This window comes from Musa acuminata, chromosome BXJ3-6 (genome assembly GCF_036884655.1).
Source record: "Musa acuminata AAA Group cultivar baxijiao chromosome BXJ3-6, Cavendish_Baxijiao_AAA, whole genome shotgun sequence".
Lineage (NCBI taxonomy): Eukaryota > Viridiplantae > Streptophyta > Magnoliopsida > Zingiberales > Musaceae > Musa > Musa acuminata.
The window spans coordinates 2,242,889-2,261,167 of record NC_088354.1 but is presented as its reverse complement, the minus strand read 5'-3'; the positions used below and the strand labels follow the sequence as shown (position 1 = coordinate 2,261,167).

The 18,279-nt window shown below is 44.0% G+C and overlaps 5 protein-coding genes across 6 annotated transcripts; 3 read left to right on the top strand and 2 right to left on the bottom strand.

Annotated features, from left to right (window-relative positions):
* Positions 1-1,158: 1,158 nt before the first annotated feature.
* LOC103986626 (zinc finger CCCH domain-containing protein 35-like) lies at positions 1,159-2,761 on the bottom strand. The gene has a single exon (XM_009404666.3). It carries the CDS (start codon positions 2,592-2,594, stop codon positions 1,467-1,469), a length of 1,128 nt encoding a protein of 375 aa, XP_009402941.2. The 5' UTR covers positions 2,595-2,761; the 3' UTR covers positions 1,159-1,466.
* A 2,306-nt stretch (positions 2,762-5,067) lies between these two features.
* LOC135585904 (probable inositol oxygenase) lies at positions 5,068-7,191 on the top strand. Of its 2 annotated transcripts, none has more exons than XM_065153472.1 (11): positions 5,068-5,199; positions 5,273-5,345; positions 5,429-5,561; positions 5,660-5,864; positions 5,949-6,008; positions 6,093-6,145; positions 6,219-6,341; positions 6,417-6,486; positions 6,578-6,656; positions 6,741-6,822; positions 6,895-7,101. In XM_065153472.1, the coding sequence occupies exons 3-11, from the start codon at positions 5,454-5,456 to the stop codon at positions 6,919-6,921; spliced, it is 807 nt and encodes a 268-aa protein (XP_065009544.1). In that variant the 5' UTR covers positions 5,068-5,199; positions 5,273-5,345; positions 5,429-5,453; the 3' UTR covers positions 6,922-7,101. The 2 variants fall into 2 exon arrangements, with proteins under 2 accessions (XP_065009544.1, XP_065009543.1); XM_065153471.1 differs by having other exon boundaries at positions 5,074-5,199; positions 5,480-5,561; positions 6,895-7,191.
* A 288-nt stretch (positions 7,192-7,479) lies between these two features.
* LOC103986623 (RGG repeats nuclear RNA binding protein A-like) lies at positions 7,480-10,192 on the top strand. The gene is made up of 4 exons (XM_065157574.1): positions 7,480-7,807; positions 7,951-8,206; positions 8,291-8,432; positions 9,608-10,192. Exons 1-3 carry the CDS (start codon positions 7,642-7,644, stop codon positions 8,346-8,348), a joined length of 480 nt encoding a protein of 159 aa, XP_065013646.1. The 5' UTR covers positions 7,480-7,641; the 3' UTR covers positions 8,349-8,432; positions 9,608-10,192.
* A 441-nt stretch (positions 10,193-10,633) lies between these two features.
* LOC103986622 (abscisic acid receptor PYL2) lies at positions 10,634-11,481 on the top strand. Its single transcript, XM_009404663.3, has one exon. The coding sequence runs from the start codon at positions 10,762-10,764 to the stop codon at positions 11,347-11,349; it is 588 nt and encodes a 195-aa protein (XP_009402938.1). The 5' UTR covers positions 10,634-10,761; the 3' UTR covers positions 11,350-11,481.
* A 917-nt stretch (positions 11,482-12,398) lies between these two features.
* On the bottom strand, positions 12,399-16,797 carry LOC103986621 (protein NDL1). The gene is made up of 11 exons (XM_009404662.3): positions 16,661-16,797; positions 14,823-14,922; positions 14,259-14,356; positions 14,051-14,139; positions 13,831-13,891; positions 13,660-13,746; positions 13,504-13,581; positions 13,380-13,436; positions 13,229-13,284; positions 13,004-13,139; positions 12,399-12,866 (listed from the first exon to the last, which is right to left on the bottom strand). The coding sequence occupies exons 1-11, from the start codon at positions 16,718-16,720 to the stop codon at positions 12,645-12,647; spliced, it is 1,044 nt and encodes a 347-aa protein (XP_009402937.2). The 5' UTR covers positions 16,721-16,797; the 3' UTR covers positions 12,399-12,644.
* Between the last annotated feature and the right edge of the window lie 1,482 nt (positions 16,798-18,279).

Below are 18,279 nucleotides of genomic sequence, written 5' to 3'. Positions count from 1 at the left end.
CTCACCATGGTCCCTGGAACTCGGTATTGTATCCTCCCGTTCAACCACAACATGTCTATGCTCCTTTTCCTGCTCCTCCCCGTCCCCCGCCGCTGCCGCCTCCTCACCATGGTGCCAGCTGGAACTCGGTTGACAACGCTCCCCCTCCCCTTCCTCCTCCTCCTCCTCCTCATCATCATCATCACAATGATACCTGGACTACGGTGCTCAATACTGTCCAAACATCTGCAATCGCGGCATTTATGCAGATGCTTTTCCAGTCCATATTCTCTAATGTGTTGTTCAATTAGACAGCTCGATCGAAACATCTTCGTCTTCCTTGTGTTTAGCGCACCTGCGTGTGTGTCTGCACGTCGATCTGAAGTATATGAATGATGTAATATATGTGTTTGGCTCATTACGGTGGGCATTGTAAGTTTTCCTATTCCAATAAACATGATCGATGTTATCCGTATGACAATGTTATCTATCCACTGTATCTTTTAGCCAATAGATGATGAAGGAACTGCATGGGTTGCTGATTGCTCGCAGACCCGAGGAGTCATCGTCTGCTCACCGAGCTGATTGATTTCCAGGACCTTAAAATCATCCTCGAAACTTCGACATCCGAGAATCTATAATAACGATAATTAAGCTTTACCTTATACAAACAATACCATTTTATTTTATTGAATTTGACTATTAATTCGGTGTTATCGTCTGACTGAAAGATATAATTGTGTTAGTTGAATAATAACTCAATTCAAATTTATTTTTGGATAATTTATCTAAAAAATTAGACTAATTTATTTTTATCACATGATATTAAGATTTTAATTTTACTCTTTTATTATTTTTTTGAAAGAAATTTAAATCGATTTGGACCGGTGAACTCATTCACTGAACCGGTCGACCCTCCTCGATGGAGTGACGACGACGACGGAGGAGCGGGGCAGGAATCAACGGGATGATGATGACTGGCCTACGACGACGCGAACGCGGTGGCAGAAGAGACGAGAAGGGACGACGCCGGTCCTATGCTTTGACCGGATCAACGGCGCGAAGGTCGAGACGCGCTGTCCCCGTACCACGAGATAGGCGACTGAGAAGGGAGTAATGAATGCATCGTCGAATGGCGAGCTGAGGACAAGAAATGCTATCGCATATGCATCGGACATGTACCGGCAACGAGTGACATGCCTCACTAAATCGTCGTGATACAAAGCTACATATATACTACAAAATACAGACGTGATAATTACAGATTTCACATTGCAATCACAAGGATAAGGCCGCGGTGCTGCTCCTGCTTGCTTCGATCTTCCATGGATCACTTCACCTTCTTTCTTTCTGCAGGAAGAATCCCCAAAACAGATCCACCACGGTTCCATTCCCACCACCATTTTCTATGTACAAATATTCTACATCCATCTTCTCTATCTCCCTCGACGGTTTACGGTCACCCATAGGATTCCTCCTCCCGCATATCACTTCACCACCTCCGGCGCCGGCACCGGCGGAGCCGCCTCGGCTCGCTCCACAACGCATTCTTTGCTCAGCTTCTCGAAGATCTTCGCTCTGAGGGCTCTCCCCGACTCCACCCTCTCCACAGGCTCTTCCCCCTGCGCCAACCCACCGTCCGCGTCGTCCGCCCACTCCAGTCCGCCGCCACTCGTCCCCGCCATCGTTGGAGTCGATGGCAGACTGCAGAAGCCGGCATTGAACCCCGCTGCGGTGCATCTTGGCGATCCGAACAGACCGTCACCTAGTTGTAAGTTCCAACAGCTAGGCGCTGGATTCGCCTGGGTGAGCTGTAGCTGCTGCAGTGCGGCCACGATCTCGTTCAGAGATGTTCCCACCGGCCACGACGCCCGCCGGAGTGCCGTCCTGCTCGGTGACATCGGCGGGGAAACCGGCGGAGACATCAGCGTCGAGGTCTTGGAGGACATCAGTTTCTTCGATATGTAGCACTCCAGCGCCTGCTGTTGGCGTAGCGGCGAACCATCATAGGACTCCACCGCGGGTAATGTTGGCGTCTGCTGATGCTGTGAAAGGACGCGGAGCTGGTCGGGCGCGTGGGCGAAGAAACAGACGCGGCGGGCGCAGGTGGTGCCGTCCTTGCAGGGCTGCGTTCGGTAGCGCGCCGGGTGGAGCCAGCACTCGAACACCCCGTGAGCGAACTCGCAGGCGTCACCGCGCTTGCAACCGCCCTTGCGGAAGTCCGGGCACGCCGCGCTGGAGTAGTGGTACTTCCTGGGGTCTCGGCGACGCGCCTTCTCACCAGGGTGGACGAAGGGACACTCGGTCCAGTCGTGGGAGCGGCCGCGCGCACACCGCCGCACCTTGAACTCATACATCCGGAACTCGTCCGACGAGTAGACGTCCACGGCCGAGTCGGGCTCCTCCACGTCCTCCTCCACCCATCCCGCCTCCTCGCCGTCGAACCGCAGCTGGCGCTGCAGCAGCGCGAGGGTGGACGCCCCGTCGGCGGCGGCCAAGAGGTGGTAGTCAATCCCCGCCGCCGGACTCTCGAAGGGCGACGACCACGGCGGAACAACGACCGTCGGATGACGACGGTCCCCTCCTTCTGCCCCCATCATCATCATGGCCATCATCTCTCGCTGGCTCTCCTGCTACCTAGTTTGTCGCAGCGCTCAAGGGGTGATTATAAACTACGAGGGTGAACCCGGTTGGGGTTGCAGTAACCGCGGTTTGGTTAAGCTTCGCGAAACCTGAAAACACGACGTCAAAACTAACGGCGCCCGAGGGGCCGATGCTTCGTCAGAATAACGACGTCAGAAAGAAGCGGAAGCGAAGAAAGACGGAAGTGGGACACGTGGATGCAGCAGACCGTCGAACCGTGGTTCGTGTAGCCGATCTGGGGCTTGGCACTGTTTTCTGTACGACTTGGGTTACAACGGTGGGCCCCTTCCGGAGTGCCAGTGAGAACCAAATCCTACGGCTCGATCCAATACCACGGGTGAGGAGAATGGTGCTGTGGGTCCACCAGTTTTGGCAGAGGATCTTATCCTCCTCCAGCATGGGAAGAACGCCGATGCCAACTGCAGCACTCGTGGCCGCATATTATTATGTTGGGCCACGGTCTTTCTCGGCTCCTACTGCCACGTGGCATGCGTGGAGAGGCAGAGCTGGGTGATGCAGCGACGTGGTGGGCGACGCGGGTCATCATGCGTGTGCCTGCTGCCTTTAATAATCGTGCGTCTCATCGGATCCCCGACGTCCTCGTGAATCTACGGATTAGGTTACCAACGTTCCGGCCTTCGAATGTACGCTGCCCGCACGGTTCCCCGCTTGTGGTGGGTCCCCGAGTGAGCCCACTGTTGCTGCAATCGTAAGGCAGCATGGATGCCTCCGGATAAGAACAGCACTCGGATTCCGGAACAAGGAAACAGGTCGTATTTCTGTGTGCTACCTACTGGGGGTTATCACACCTCCTCCTCCCATACTCTTCTTTCCGATGGCAACCGGTCGGGGGAGAAGAGAGAGAGAGAGAGAGAGAGAGAGAGACTCTGTGGGAGCAAAACAAGGGAACCGGAAGCTTATCCTTCTCGACTCTTATCCTTCTTTACTATGCAAGTTTGAGTTTTATATTTATGTAGGTGAAAACTGCACGATTTCGACCAGCAAATATAAAGTCCCAACGCATACGGAACGGGGCGATGGTGTGAGCGGGACGTGAAGCTGATCCCCAGCTTGCATGGGCCGAGCTCGATCCAAATACCCATAGTTTCATCCGGTAAAAGGCTGGTGTGCAATCGAGATCAAAACGAAGAGTATGAGATTTTATGATTCTAATTAATTGATTAAGATATACTGAGATCCTAATTAGATTCTCTCTTAATTATCTTAGATCTTGAACCACTATATCATATTCTAGCAATTCCTCATCCACACATTAGCAGCATATAACTCCATAACTCACATGCAGATTTCTGCATGCATGGCAGGTAGTAGCTATGATTGAAACTAGACGCTTTCTCCGCCGTCCGTTCTTCGGCGGCCAAACCTTACGAGGCGACTCACCGAAGCTGTGGGTGAGTGAGATATTTGCGAGTCTCCATCGATCCTGCCATGGCTGCGAGTTGCCGGGTTTCCAAGCTTGACTCGGCTCCACGTCACGTGGGTCCCTTGTCTCCGAAGAAACCGACGATCCTTGATGAGACGTCATGAGTCGCCGGCAACATGATTTTTAGTCTGAACGATTCTTTCCAACCTCAATATATTACGTGATAGATAGGACTTGAATTTCTGGCGTAATGTGTTCTTAATTATGAAATCTAAGAATATTTTACCCCACTCCAGTCTACATAACATGATTTTTTTATTAGATACTATCGATAGGGAAATCGATCATAATGAATGCAAGATTTAGTTACTAATGGCTCTTATATTGTTTCCTTTTCTTACTCTTTCTTAATAAACTCTCCAAACGTATCATTGTTTGGGTTATTCTTTTAGTATAATTTCTATCATTTTGCTTCGGCACATATAAATAGTTTAGAGTTATCGGATAGAAATGATGATTGATGCAGGAGCAATAAATGACAGTCATAAGTTAGAACGATGAACACCTCATCTGTGATCCACCTATGGCATATATTAATCTAAAAAGCCAATGCTATTTTATTCTTTTCATGAATCATGCATGAGAATAAACGTAACCCAGATGTATGCACTTGTCTTGTTCTACGTAAAATATTATGACCTCGAAGGCCAAGTTGAGGATGAGACAATCATGCATGTTGACCTTGTGGTGTCTCCACGCCAGTTCCCAGTCATTCCCAGAGCCGTCTTATCCTCGTCCTTACTGCGCTTCCTCCCTAAATTTGCCTGGAATTTACTATAGATTCCATGTTCTCATCCGCGACAGCAATAATTTACTATAAATTGCTTGTCGTAATCTATCACGATGATTCACTATGCGTCACGTGCATTAATCCCGTCGAGATAATTCACTATATTATATGCAGTTGACCAATTCAAATCTTTTGTCCAGCTCAGCTCTGCGTCACAGAACAGCTGTGTGCTCCTCCAAATGGCAGACTTCTCCTTTTGCTTGCTTGCTTGCTTGCATCGCCCCCTCCCTTTATATGCCCTCTCTATCTGTCACCACCGCCAAATACAAACAATACCACATCATTCCTGTTGTTCTTGTTGTTGTTGTTTTCGAGTTGTGTGCGAAGATGACTATGGTCGTTGGTAATTTTTCTTCTCTTGTTTTAGGATTTAGTGTTGGATTGCGTGGATGTGATGGGGCTTGTTCTTGTTGCAGGAGACTCGAAGGAGATGGGTTTGGGTGGTGGCTTTGTGGTGCCAGATACCAACTCGTTTGGACAAACCTTCAGGTATCATTAGCTGATTACTGTATTAGATTCTTGTGGTCCACTTTGCTGTTGATGTGATAAAGATGCTTGTGTTTATGTTTCAGTGGCCTCATATGAGTTGTTGTTTCGATGATCTGTGATCACCTCATTGGCAGGGACTATGATGCTGCATCCGAGAGGCAGAAGTCAGTGGAAGAGTTTTACCGAGCGAACCATATCCATCAAACCTATGATTTTGTACGTCGGTCAACATCGTTCCTTTTTTCTTGTTAGCGAGCATCGAGCAGAAGCAGCAATGGAGGTAATTAAGATCGAGGTGTATGTTTGGTGAACAGGTGAAGAAAATGAGAGAGGAGTATGGCAAGTTGGATAGGGTGGAGATGAGCATCTGGGAGTGCATCGAGCTGCTCAACGAGTTCGTCGACGAGAGCGATCCCGATCTCGACGAGCCACAGATCGAACACCTGTTGCAGACCGCTGAAGCCATCAGGAAGGACTACCCTGACGAGGATTGGCTTCACTTGACCGGCCTGATTCATGGTGAGCTGCTTGTTCATGGAAATTAGTCCCGTGGAGCTTCTGAGGTAGAATGACGTCGTTGGACTCTGTCCTGCTGTGAAACAGATCTCGGCAAGGTGCTTCTCCATCCAAGCTTTGGTCAACTCCCGCAGTGGGCTGTCGTCGGTGAGCACTGCCATCTTCTTACTTCTCTTTCATCCGGGAATGTTCTACCAAGGTGCTGATTCTGTGAGCTAATTCTTGATGCAGGTGACACATTCCCTGTTGGCTGTGCTTTTGATGAATCCAATGTTCATTTCAAGGTACCGGACTGCTTCAATGGATGATGCCAATCCAAAAATCTCATGCTCTGATTGCTTCTCTTGGTTGCTGCAGCATTTCAAGGAAAACCCAGACTACGACAATCCTAAATACAACACCAAGCTTGGAGTTTATTCTGAAGGATGTGGATTGGAGAATGTACTCATGTCGTTTGGGCATGATGACTACATGTATCTGGTACATCATCAGATTCTCTCTCTCCGTACCTCAGCTTTGATGAACTCAATTATGATCACAAAGTTCAATCTTTAGGTGGCTAAGGAGAACAACACTACTCTTCCTTCGGCTGCTTTGTTCGCCATCCGATACCACTCTTTCTACCGTAATTCCATGAACTCATCACATCCTTTCACTTCTCTACCATAATTTCAGATCGAATGAACATTACTCTGTGTTATGCTGTTACATTTCAGCTCTGCACAAGCATGGAGCCTATCAGTACCTACTGAATGAGGAAGACAGAGAGAATCTGAAGTGGCTACATATATTCAAGTAAGATCTCAAGAATCTTGATGTGCTGATAAATCTACTCTCTCAAGATTGCCCTGCTAACAGCAAACCATTGTTTGGATCCAGCAAATATGACCTGTACAGCAAGAGCAAAGTCAGAATCGATGTGGAGGAAGTGAAGCCATACTACCTTTCCCTCATCGAAAAGGTCAGTGTCTTGGATTTCTTTCTTTTCTCTCTGCTCACCGCTGTTGCTAAGTAGCTACAGTTCCTGCTGCAGTACTTCCCAGCTAAGCTGAAGTGGTGAGGTCCCCTTGAGCATGATTCACTCCGTGGTCATCGAGTCTGAGGAGACGAGGAGTTCCATTTTCCTTGGATTCATCAATGGTCATCTCACATCGAGCCCCTCATGCTTTCTATATCTATCTCCATCCACCATGTACTGCACTCATGAGTAAATAAAGCACGTTCCAAAGAGCTTAGTTTCTGCAGTAGCAGTCATAATTGTGAACTGTGGCTTATATTATGTTGTTGATGTGCAATGAACAATAATATTATCGGATTTCTATTTGTGCTATACATGGCAATGTAAACCATATCTTATATAGTTAAATCTATATATAAAATTTCCAGAAAAGAATTAAAGTTATTGGCGTTCCAATTTAATAAGAGATACATAAGCTCTAATTTATTATTTCCAAAATGACCGTAATATCCCTCGCATTCTAAACTGATTACCGGTGTGGTACGCTCGTAAATAATTATGTAAGGGAGTACAAAACCGTCAAAGAAACGGTTGTGAACGAAATACAACCGTCAAATATATATGTATTTGGCTCGTTTCGTTTTATACGAGTTCAGAGAGTAAGGGTTCTCTTGCGGCCGCGCTCGCGTCACGGCGGCGCAGCAGAATTCGAAGCTACGGGTTTCTCTCTTTCGTAGATCCTTGGAGTTTCCTATGGAGCTCGGTTGTTGATCCATTTCTAGGGTCTGCATCGGTATTTAATCGGTTCGGCCTACGACACCGATGGCTACCGTCAACACTTTTGATCTCCTGGCCGATGACGACAACGACGATCCTTCTCATCTTATCGCTGTCCGGCTACAGAAGGTTGCCTCCAAGAAGCCCCACGCACCTGCGGCTGTGCCGGCGACCAAATTCCCGAACAAGCCCCTCCCTTCCGCTCAAGCAGGTTTTTTTTTTTTTGCTATTCTTGATCCTTCCCGATTACCATTTGCTCGAAAAATTGGCATTTTGTTTGTTCTTCGAGCTCGTTTTATCAACAATTAATTAGTTAAAGGATTTAGGAAACGGGGACGTCAATGGATTTGCCAGGGGCTACGGTGGCGGTGTTTCTGAAGAGGGTGATGGTGATAAGCCCTCTGAAAGGGGGCGTGGAGGATATGGGGCGCAACGGCAGTATTTTCGTGGTGGTCGACTTGGTGGATATGGCAATAGTAATGGAGAAGGCGGGTCTGACTCCGAACGACCCCCACGTAGAAGGCGGTGGAAGCGGTCGGGGTTATGAGATGAAGCGTGAGGGCACAAGGCGTGCGAACTGGGGAACCAAGGATGATGATTTGATTGCACAGTTATGATTAATCTTTTATTACAATAATATCATCCATCAATGCTTGTTTATGTATTTGTGCTGATCTGAGAATAGTTGGAATAGAGGGACCGAAGAAGAGGCAGACATGGATGGGAAGCTTGCAAATTCTAAGGAAGAATAGGATGGTGGAACACAAACAGAGGTGAATAAGGAAAGCATGGAGGCCACAGCAATTGAAACTGATGAAAAAGAACCTGAAAATAAGGTACCTCATCATCTAATCTGATATATTTGACCCTATTTATTTGTAGGTGTAGTTTAGATACTCTTAGTATTATTCACTTTTTTTCGGAGAATCAATGCAGTCTTCTCTCCCAACAGCATTTTTGTTAATGATAATGATAAAGTTGGTGGATTCACTTATTGATTTAAAGAAACTAGAAGCATCTTATTTAGGGTCCAACACTGAACATCTTCACATTACATTTAAGATGAGGTAAATCTTGTCCTTGTTTGCTATTGCCTTTGAGAGAACTAGGTGGCTTGCTATAAAGCTTATATGTATCTGCCACTTCAGTTCCGTTGCAGGCATACACTAAAATCTACTTACAGCCCTATCTTTGAAATTTTCCCTGTGCAACAAAATGTTGCTTGCAAGAAGGGCCTTGGAAATTGTATGCTTTCAGTTTTCTTGAATATTGTTTTGGTTGCAAAATATGTTTTGTGACTTTCTGTTAATTAAGGCCATAAATCAAAAGTATAAAAAAATCTGCATGTATGATATCGTTTGATGAACCAGGAGCATATCTAGTATGCTCTTATTTATGGCTGCGGTCAATCGAAGGGGTCATGGTGAGACCCAGGAGCATATGAAGTGCTTCATTTTTCTTGACCAAAATACATATTTTGTGGTAGCATCAACGTTTATGGATTTTGGTAGTGTTTTCAGTGCCATCTATAATTTAGAAAGCCGCCACATATTTTGCATGGATGTTTTCAAGGAGGGAGCTGACAACTTGAGACGTCCTGTAAACGTACCACTATATTGTTTGAAGTAGCAAAGCTAGTACTTCAGTTAGTATCTTTAGTGCTACCAAAGAATGCATTGCCAGTTCTACATGTTCAAATGTTTGTCATAGATATATACCAGGGAGTGGATTTCTAACTGCATCTTTGAAAGGAAGTATGGCTTGAATAGAAAAGGAAGAAATAAATGAAACCACTCATTGAATATTTTCTTTTAGATTATTACATTTTAACTTTGTCTGGAAAAAAATGTGCTTATGTTTTCTGTTTGTGTTCACCTGTTGAACTGGTTGATGTGGGAAATTACATTTTATTAAGTTGGTAAGCTTAGTCACATCACTATTTGTAGGCTCCACCTCCATGTAATAGATCGTTAGCAAAATCAAATTTTAATGTTACTAATTATTTTAATAGGGTTCCGACAAGGATATGGGAAGAAGAAAATATAGTGCTGATCGGGAGGAGCGAGGCAAAAAGGCATTGTATTCTCTGATAAATAAGTTTGCTTTGAACAGAACCAAACCTATGTGATTTCCTGCTCTAGTCCGAGTATCACAGAGTTTCTGAGACCAGCTGAAGAGGAAAGATGCTACAGTCTTGGTGGTCATGGCCATGGCAGAGGCCAAGGTGATCGTGGGACATACCGGAGCGATTTGGCGGTGCAGCAGTAAGCCCCACTTATGCTCCTTCCATTGAGGATCCTGGACAATTCCCCACACTTGGGGGAAAGTAGAATACTAGTATGCCAATGCCTTTTTCCCCACCCTTCTCTTGCATCTCTTTCAAAATTTTGTTTATCTAATTTAGAAACTTGTCTGACTTCTTTCTTTTAATTATTCTGTTTAGAAATTCTATATGGTTAATACTCAGGTGGTACAAGTTCTTGTACTAGCAGTGTTCTCTTTGACCACTCTAGTATGAAGTATGTGGTTGGATAAAACTAGCATTGGAATAGTAGAATCTGATCCAAAACATTGCATTTCTTTGGATCTCTTTGAATCTTCCTGCTGCTGTTTGCATTATCTGATCCAAAACATTGCATTTCTTTGGATCTCTTTGAATCTTCCTGCTGCTGTTTGCATTATCTGATCCAAAACAACCTTATTCTGATCTGATACAAATTTTCAATTCAGCCAGATATGTTATACAGAAATGTGCTGTGGAATTATATTTCTTCAGAATAATTAACAAACAACTGTGATGATCTATATAGCATGCCCCTTCTTTGGCTTTACATTGGTTCCACTGCATGACAAGAAGGGGAACCAATGTATTCGTTTGATGTCACTCACAGTCATCCATAAACCTGCCTTGATCCTATCCTACATATGACATGAGCAGTTGACATGACAGCTTTTGTGTGTATATATATATATATATATATATATATATATAATATATATATATATATATATATATATATATATAGGGAGAGAGAGAGAGAAGTGAACAAGTCCAAATCGTGCCCAGCTTGCACGATCCTCTCTCTCTCTCTCCCCTCGACTCGCTCCTCCATCTTCCCTTAAAAGAGAGAGAGAGAGAGAGAGAGAGAGGGAGGGAGAGAAGACATGGAGCCGAACTGCCACCCTGCCCAGGGATTGACACAGGAGGAGATGGCAGAGCTGGAGCCGGTGATCCGAGCGCACCACACCTTCCCGCGTGCGCCGGGTACGTGCACCTCCCTCATCACGCAGCGCATCGACGCCCCGCTGTGCGCCGTGTGGCCCGTCGTCCGTAGCTTCGACCGGCCCGAGCGATACAAGCACTTCATCAAGAGCTGCCGCCTCGTCCGCGGCGATGGCGGCGTCGGCAGCGTCCGGGAGGTCACCGTCGTGTCGGGCCTCCCGGCGTCCACCAGCGTCGAGCGGCTGGAGATCCTGGACGACGACCGCCACGTCCTCAGCTTCTGCGTCATGGGCGGGGAGCACCGGCTCAGGAACTACCGCTCCGTCACGTCGGTCACCGAGCTCCACCGGGAAGGTAAGGCCTACACCCTCGTCCTCGAGTCCTACGTTGTGGACATCCCGGAGGGGAACACCGAGGAGGACACCAAGATGTTCACCGACACCGTCGTCAAGCTCAACTTGCAGAAGCTCGCGGCGGTGGCCATGGCCTCCTCGCGCGCTGAACCATGCACTGCGTCAGGTCGGACCTGATGACGCTAACATGCACTGCGTCGGTTCCCTCTTTCATATGCTGCCTCTGTTGTTTCACTTGAACTCTTCGTATCTTTAACCTTGGTGTTTGCTGTACTGTAGTTTGAGATAAACCCCATGTTTCTTTCCTTATCCTTCATCTCACTAAGAAGGTATTGTTGATGCGCATCTGTACAAGATTTTCCAGTGCCTGCCGATGAAAGATCTGTAGAAGGCATGGGTTAGAAGAGGAGGATGATGATGAAGAAGAAGAAGAAAGTAGAAAGGTGAGGGGAGGCACAGGAGACATGTGAGCAGACCTTGGGAGACATGTGACACTGCATCAGAATCTAGTCTGTGAGTGTGTGCGTGAGCAGCCCCTCTTTCCAGGCTCTCTTAACTGCTACTAACAAACCAGAAAGGGACTTCCCTACTCGGAGGTCTCCTCTGCAATCCTCTGTTTCGTTTTTACTTGGGAGTTGCTGCTGCTAGGAAACCTCGAAGGCCATGGCAGTGTCGATCTACCAAGGGAAGATCTTTAAGCTTTTAGATTGTCTCGGTGTCTAATCAAAATTGAGTCAAGATTACCAAAAGAGAAATCCATATTAAAGTCGAGATGAAATAGAACATCTGCGAGGGAAAAAGGTGAGACCAAGAAACCAATCTTCCCACTCCTCAGCAGCTTATTATGTTCTTAATATTAAGGTTCCCGATTCACTTGAATCATCTCCTTTCTTTGCCTATTAGTATTAGTGAACTCTGTCGAAGTCTGTAACTGATGCATTAGGGCAGGCCAGAAGAGTATCTGCTTTCATTAGTTGTCTCTCACATATGTGATTCAGAATCCACACTATATCTTGTTAAATCCCCAGAGATTGTCCAATCCATGACAAAGAGTTTGGACTGGAAAGCAATAGAAAAGTAGCAACATTGTCTTGTACATGAATCACACAACCAGGCTGTTTTGGTTCGACACTGCATAGCTTGAGCATGTAACTGAGTCTTGGTTCATATCTGGAAATATTGAAATGAGACAAACATTACCTCTGGCAGATCTTAAAAGCTGAAGCTAATGATTGAGGGCAACACTTGATTACTTTGGTCTATCATAAAAAATCGATTTACACAAGTTATTTGAGGACAAATGAATTTCGATAACAGCCCTTAATAAGCTCGCTTATTCTCGATGATATCTACAATCCTACACTAATGAGCCAAGAAACTGTCTGTATAGGAGATACATGATGCTTTACATTGTTTGGCAAAATTGTGCCTCTGCCTATCGACAAGTCGTATGTTTCGTGATACTAATCTTCTCAGACTTTAAGGGAGATCCGAGTCTTGATGGGCTTTAGCTTCAGTCCCATGCTTTCGGGTGACAGCAGTTCGGGAGAGATGCATAACGGACTGAGAGGACTCCGCGGGCTGTAGCTCAGCTTGGTCGGTCTGTACAAGCCGTACCCCATGAGGAAGTACTCCAAGGGGATCAGCATGGCATGGGGCTGCTCTTCTGTCACAACCGAGCCACATGCTTGAACCTGCAGCGTTTTGACAAGGATGCCAAGACAACCATGAGAGGATGAGAAATAGATCCCAGATAAATGTCGATGATAGGAGGATTTCACCGTAAAGAAGGATGCAAGACGGTTTGAGATGATTCGATCAAGTAGAATACCTCTACCAATGCGCTGTATCTCTTGTCTAGTTCTTTGGTCATGTTCAGGGCTTCTGAGTGAAACGGAGAGTTCTCACCCACAAAAATTAGAGTCCGACACCGCAGTTTCTTCAAATCTTCCATCAAGTCATGTCTCCTGTTTAAGCATCAGAGCACTATGAATTCTTCACTACATTGTCTGCAGTAGATCTAATAATTTCCAGAGCTAAGAGAGTAAGGGTATACCCATTAATTGACTGAAGAAATCGCCAAACATTTTCACTCTGCTTCTCATCAAGCAACTGCAGATTGTAAAATAAACATATTGTGAGAAAATAATCCGAATATATCTCGATCAAATTTCAGAAGGGAAACAAACAGTAGATGAGTTACTAACACTTCTACAGGCTAGTACAATGTCTGACTCAGGAACTTGTGAACTTCCTCGTACTTCCTGCGACACATTTAGAAGAATAAAGAACCGCATGATGCAGAAAAAAATTGCCAAGGAGTGAATATACCTTACTGAAGTATCGTTGGAGTAAGTATTCCTTGACCAAGCCACACATTCCATAAAAATATAGTAAATTTGATACTACCTGAGATTTCACATCTGATCATTAGCACCAACTCTCCATTAAGATCGGAACATTATCGGTTAGAATATCAAATCATACCTTAGTATACAACCATTCTGTCCATGAAGGAGCCTTGCAGAGAGGTGAGACAAGTATTAGTCCAAGGACACGCTCCCTATATTTAGTCTGAGAGATGCATAAACAGGCTCTTAGGCTCTAAATTAAGTGTTTACAAGCTAATATGTTAAGGGCCTTAATTGCAGCACTTACAGCAAATAGAGTAAGAATATAAGCACCAGCCGTAACCCCAAAGCACATGGCAGAGCCTAACCTGGAAAGATCAAATTTAAAAAAAAATGGAAAAAAAATTGTTATGGAGCAGTGACCGTGGCGTAGAAAAAACAACTTATGATTTGTAAGCATTGAGTTCACCAAAAGATAATGCCAAGAAGAGAAGGAGAGGGAGTGAGAGAGAGAGAGAGCAGATTACCCGAAATAATCAAGAACCTCTGCCACCTGATCTGCTAGCTGGTCAACAGAGAGTGTTGGTTCATCTGCAGAAATTGGAGCAGCACCTAACTGCAGGATTCTTAGAGTAGATGACCAGCAAAATCATGTTAAAGAAATATCCAGAATGTGAACCACAGACATGTTTAATAAACGCATGTCAAAACATAAGCTGCAACGGAATTACCGACCTCATGTCCTGGAGGACTAATATGGTATATGCAGAAATTATGAAGCAGCAAAGAAGAAGCTTCCGGACAAAAAAGTAATCCTTGAAAGCATGACATATCTGAACAAATCAAGAAGAGTAGAAGTTATGTCCATTTCTTTTTTATTTCTCTTAGAAGTTAAACCAATTGCATGGTGAATGACAGAATTAGCAAAGTTTCAGAAGAACACATTCTTGCATCTTAGCCACAAACTAGGTTAGCCCCATGCACAGTCAAGAATGCAGGGCAAAGGTATCAACACACCAGATGATTAGGACAAAACAAAAATGGTAGGAAGAAAAGAATCAAGAAAGGAACAATATAGTAGCAACAACAAGAACAACAATGACAAGCCACAACTACTGGAAGTCAGCTAGGGAGAACACAACATTTCTAGAAATGAGTGATCGAGTATTCGATGCAAGCAAAACTAAATATGACATCAAGTAAGATCGCTAGAAAGAAAAACCTTGTGGTACATTGAGTTAACAATGAATGTGATTGAACTAATAGAATAACAAATAAGTGCGATGCCATACAACTTACGATTTAAAGCAACATCTGGATATGTCACAAGTGCAGGCTTTTCTAGATCCCCATAAACAGCAACTGAAATAGGGCCATGGCTTGTTAATACATGATGTTCCTGAAGAAACAAATAAATGTGCTGATGAGCAAACAAAGAAACACTATAGAAAAAGGACTTAATAATTTAGAATAAGTGATTGCATGTGCACAAGTAAATGGCAAAGAAGAAAGAAATCGAAGCAAAAATATGACATTAGACAGAAAATATAGCAACCTTGTTAGTGGGAATGAGAATCAACTTTTGGTTTGAAAATATAGCAACTTTGTTAGACAGAAAAAAAATATGCTGAGAAAGATAATGAGAATCAAGGACCTCACTATAGGAGACTTGATAGTGGGAATGTTAATAATCATCTTTTGGGTTGAGATTCATCTAAGCAGAAGAGACTATAAGTAACACACACACACACACACACACACATATATATATATATGTATATATATGTATATATACATATATATACATATATATGTATATGTATAAATATATATATGTATAAATATGTATATATATATACATACACATATATATACATACACATATATATACATACACATATATATATATATATATATATATATATGTATGTAACAGGTAATTGTTAAGGAGGAAATAGGCTAAAGAAAGGTAAAGGTGTGTGTTTTGTGAAGACAAAGTGAAATGACAAGGAGATAGCACAGCATGATTCAAGACCATGCATGCCCTGAGATGTTATTGAACACTGGATATGTATAAGATTTTGGAAAAAGGAAAAATAGATCTAATTTGGCCTCCCACAAGCTTACAAGATCAGAAAAATAAGAACCACAAGAATTTGACAGGTGATCTGACTCCAAATGACATGTGCCACAACTGGCAATAGCTAAATCCCCAAACTGGTCGAAAATGACTAAAAACACACGAAAATCTCATGTTGTGGAATCGTTTCTGTATTATTATAGCCTATCCCTTCCAAAATTAGCACACTGAATCATAACCTTACCCATATTTAGAGCTGTCTATCATTAGACTAACGAAGTAATATTCTCAAAGCATCATCATCGAGTATAATCTGGTACGCCACTCGTAATATCTGTATGCATAGCTAAGCCTATATTTCCCAGCTAGAAACTAACCTACCGCCTGATGCTTCAAGAAAAAAATGATTCTATCTTAAGCAATGAATAGAACGACAGGCAAAACAAGTGCGTGCTTTTCCCGTCATAGCAGGTTCAACGATGGAGACTTACAAGACGCCTTGTCTGAAACACACACACACACACAGACAATGGAAAAAGACTCCGCAAGGGAAAAGAAAACTGTTCTAATAGAAAGCAAAGCAAGCTCTCATCCAAGATAAAGCCTTCAAATTTTTCATAGAGAAAAAGAAATGCAAAACTTTCATCAGCAAACCTGCATAAGAAGATCGATCATGTTGAGAAAACAACACAGAATGGAAAAACAAATTAGCAAACAAAATACACAACTGAAACCCATAAAGGAAAAGAACATCAAATGCAGCAAAATAAGACAATGAATTAAGCAATGGATGAAAAAGACTACTTTTTTTTTACCCATGAGAAGAAACAGCCATAGCCTAAAGCAAGCATTTTGGCGCAGGGAACGATTAATCCCTCTCCACGCGACCAATTACCTCGAGGAGAAAAGATAGGAAACTCATAGAAATGCAATTTACCTGCTCGGAACGCAAAACTTGCGCCACATTCTACGTTTCACCCCATCATTAATCGACCCCAAGAAAGCTCAAAGCAACGGAGAGGTAAAGGTGATAAGCATTGAATCAGTGAATTCCTACCTTCCCTCCGAACGAGATCCTCTCCACATCCACCGAGACCGTCCCGCTCGATTCCCCCATGGCTGCAAAATCCAATCTTTCTCCTCCTCCTCCTCCTACCTCTTTTGCTTTTCTTGCGCCTTCCACCTGTGATGGCTTGGCTTATTAATATACCGTCGGGCTCCTCTGCCTCCTCCTCTCGGCTTAATTCTGGTCAAACTTAACCGTGGTTTGAGGGATTAGCCCATCGACCGACAGGTCAAATCGAATGACGATACTGCCCTTCACAAGATACGAACCGTCCGATGAACTGTCGGCCGCGATCCGAGCCGATGGCGCCAGGACGCCCGCCACGGATCAGGAACTCCGGATGTGGCACGTGGTGGGTTGGGGGTGGGCCGCATCGCGCTGTGCCAGGTGGGACCCACTGTAGTACACCCAAGGCAAGCTCGCCGCGTGGCCCAGTTGGTGTGGGTAGCGGGCGGAGTGAGGCGGAAGCGCGTGCGGCCCCCTCCCCTCGTGCTCGATCATTGCCGAGGGATCATATCGAAAACGACGACTTAGTTCACGACGCTTCTGCAGCGTGCTTCCCGAAGGTGCACCGACAGCCTGTGTCGTATGCCAAGTCGTGCGTCAAGAAAGGTCACGTCCTGGGCTTGAGAAACACGTGGCCTCTGAGATGTCCTAAGGTTGCCTGCGCGTGCGTGTCCCACTTCGTGACACCGTTTAATCGTTTGAACTTTATTTAGTGGCAATTCACCTTTCAACTCTACTATTAAATTTTATCGAATATTTATAGAAACAATATAAAAAACATACAACTAATATTTCATGAGAAATCTGATTTCACCGTATTACCTTTCAAATATAATTTTTTATTTTTTTATAATGATATTAAAATTAAACCAAGTTCATATGTTCCGAAATGATAAAATCGTACGGATACGTCCATCGTCCAAAATGAATAATTTCTCGTAAACGTACGAATTGTACCCATGACTAATCGACCAAATGATCCCTTGTCAATTTTGAATTTTTTTTTTAAATTAGGGTCTTTCATGCGACATTGGATGGATGGTAACAGCAATGAAACAAAGATTTAGTTGCACTGTCGTTGAACGCTCTCTTGGCATATTATATATACTTCTGTAGAGGAAGAAGGTGGCAAGTCGTTGGCAATTGCAAGCGACATGAGAGTGTGGTGAAGGAAAAGGCCGGCGTTTTCCACGAGTTCTCTCGTCATTTTGCATGTGTGGCATAGTCAAAAGAGAACTGTCCTCACCTCACCAAATACAGAGAATAATTTACATTCATTAGACTAAGATAGATATTTTCACGTGAACTCGAACATGAAATCTAATCATTATTGAAATGAAATGTCAACCTAATGCCAATTCTATACCGAAACAATGAATATAAGAATATAGTATGTGTAAATTAAGCTGGATATATCAGCCTAATGCATCGTTTCGATACCTAAATTTAGATACGTAAGTATAAACTAATAATAATAATAATAATAATAATAATAATAATAATAATAATAATAATAATTACACCGATCAGATAATAAAATAATGGGATGGGATGGGATGAGCGTCTAGTTATCAAAATCAATTAGATTACAAAATAATCTACTC

Coding starts and splice junctions, on each gene's coding strand:
- LOC103986626 (XM_009404666.3), bottom strand. CDS start 2,594: ATGATGGCCATGATGATGATGGGGGCAGAAGGAGGGGACCGTCGTCAT.
- LOC135585904 (XM_065153471.1), top strand. CDS start 5,091: ATGCCCTCTCTATCTGTCACCACCGCCAAATACAAACAATACCACATC. Junction 5,865..5,948: donor CTTGACCGGCCTGATTCATG/GTGAGCTGCTTG, acceptor GCTGTGAAACAG/ATCTCGGCAAGGTGCTTCTC. Junction 6,342..6,416: donor ATGATGACTACATGTATCTG/GTACATCATCAG, acceptor TTCAATCTTTAG/GTGGCTAAGGAGAACAACAC.
- LOC103986623 (XM_065157574.1), top strand. CDS start 7,642: ATGGCTACCGTCAACACTTTTGATCTCCTGGCCGATGACGACAACGAC. Junction 7,808..7,950: donor CCTCCCTTCCGCTCAAGCAG/GTTTTTTTTTTT, acceptor TGGATTTGCCAG/GGGCTACGGTGGCGGTGTTT. Junction 8,207..8,290: donor GATGATGATTTGATTGCACA/GTTATGATTAAT, acceptor TAGTTGGAATAG/AGGGACCGAAGAAGAGGCAG.
- LOC103986622 (XM_009404663.3), top strand. CDS start 10,762: ATGGAGCCGAACTGCCACCCTGCCCAGGGATTGACACAGGAGGAGATG.
- LOC103986621 (XM_009404662.3), bottom strand. CDS start 16,720: ATGGGGGAATCGAGCGGGACGGTCTCGGTGGATGTGGAGAGGATCTCG. Junction 14,357..14,822: donor TCCAGATGTTGCTTTAAATC/GTAAGTTGTATG, acceptor TGATTTGTTCAG/ATATGTCATGCTTTCAAGGA. Junction 13,892..14,050: donor GAGGTTCTTGATTATTTCGG/GTAATCTGCTCT, acceptor TGATCTTTCCAG/GTTAGGCTCTGCCATGTGCT.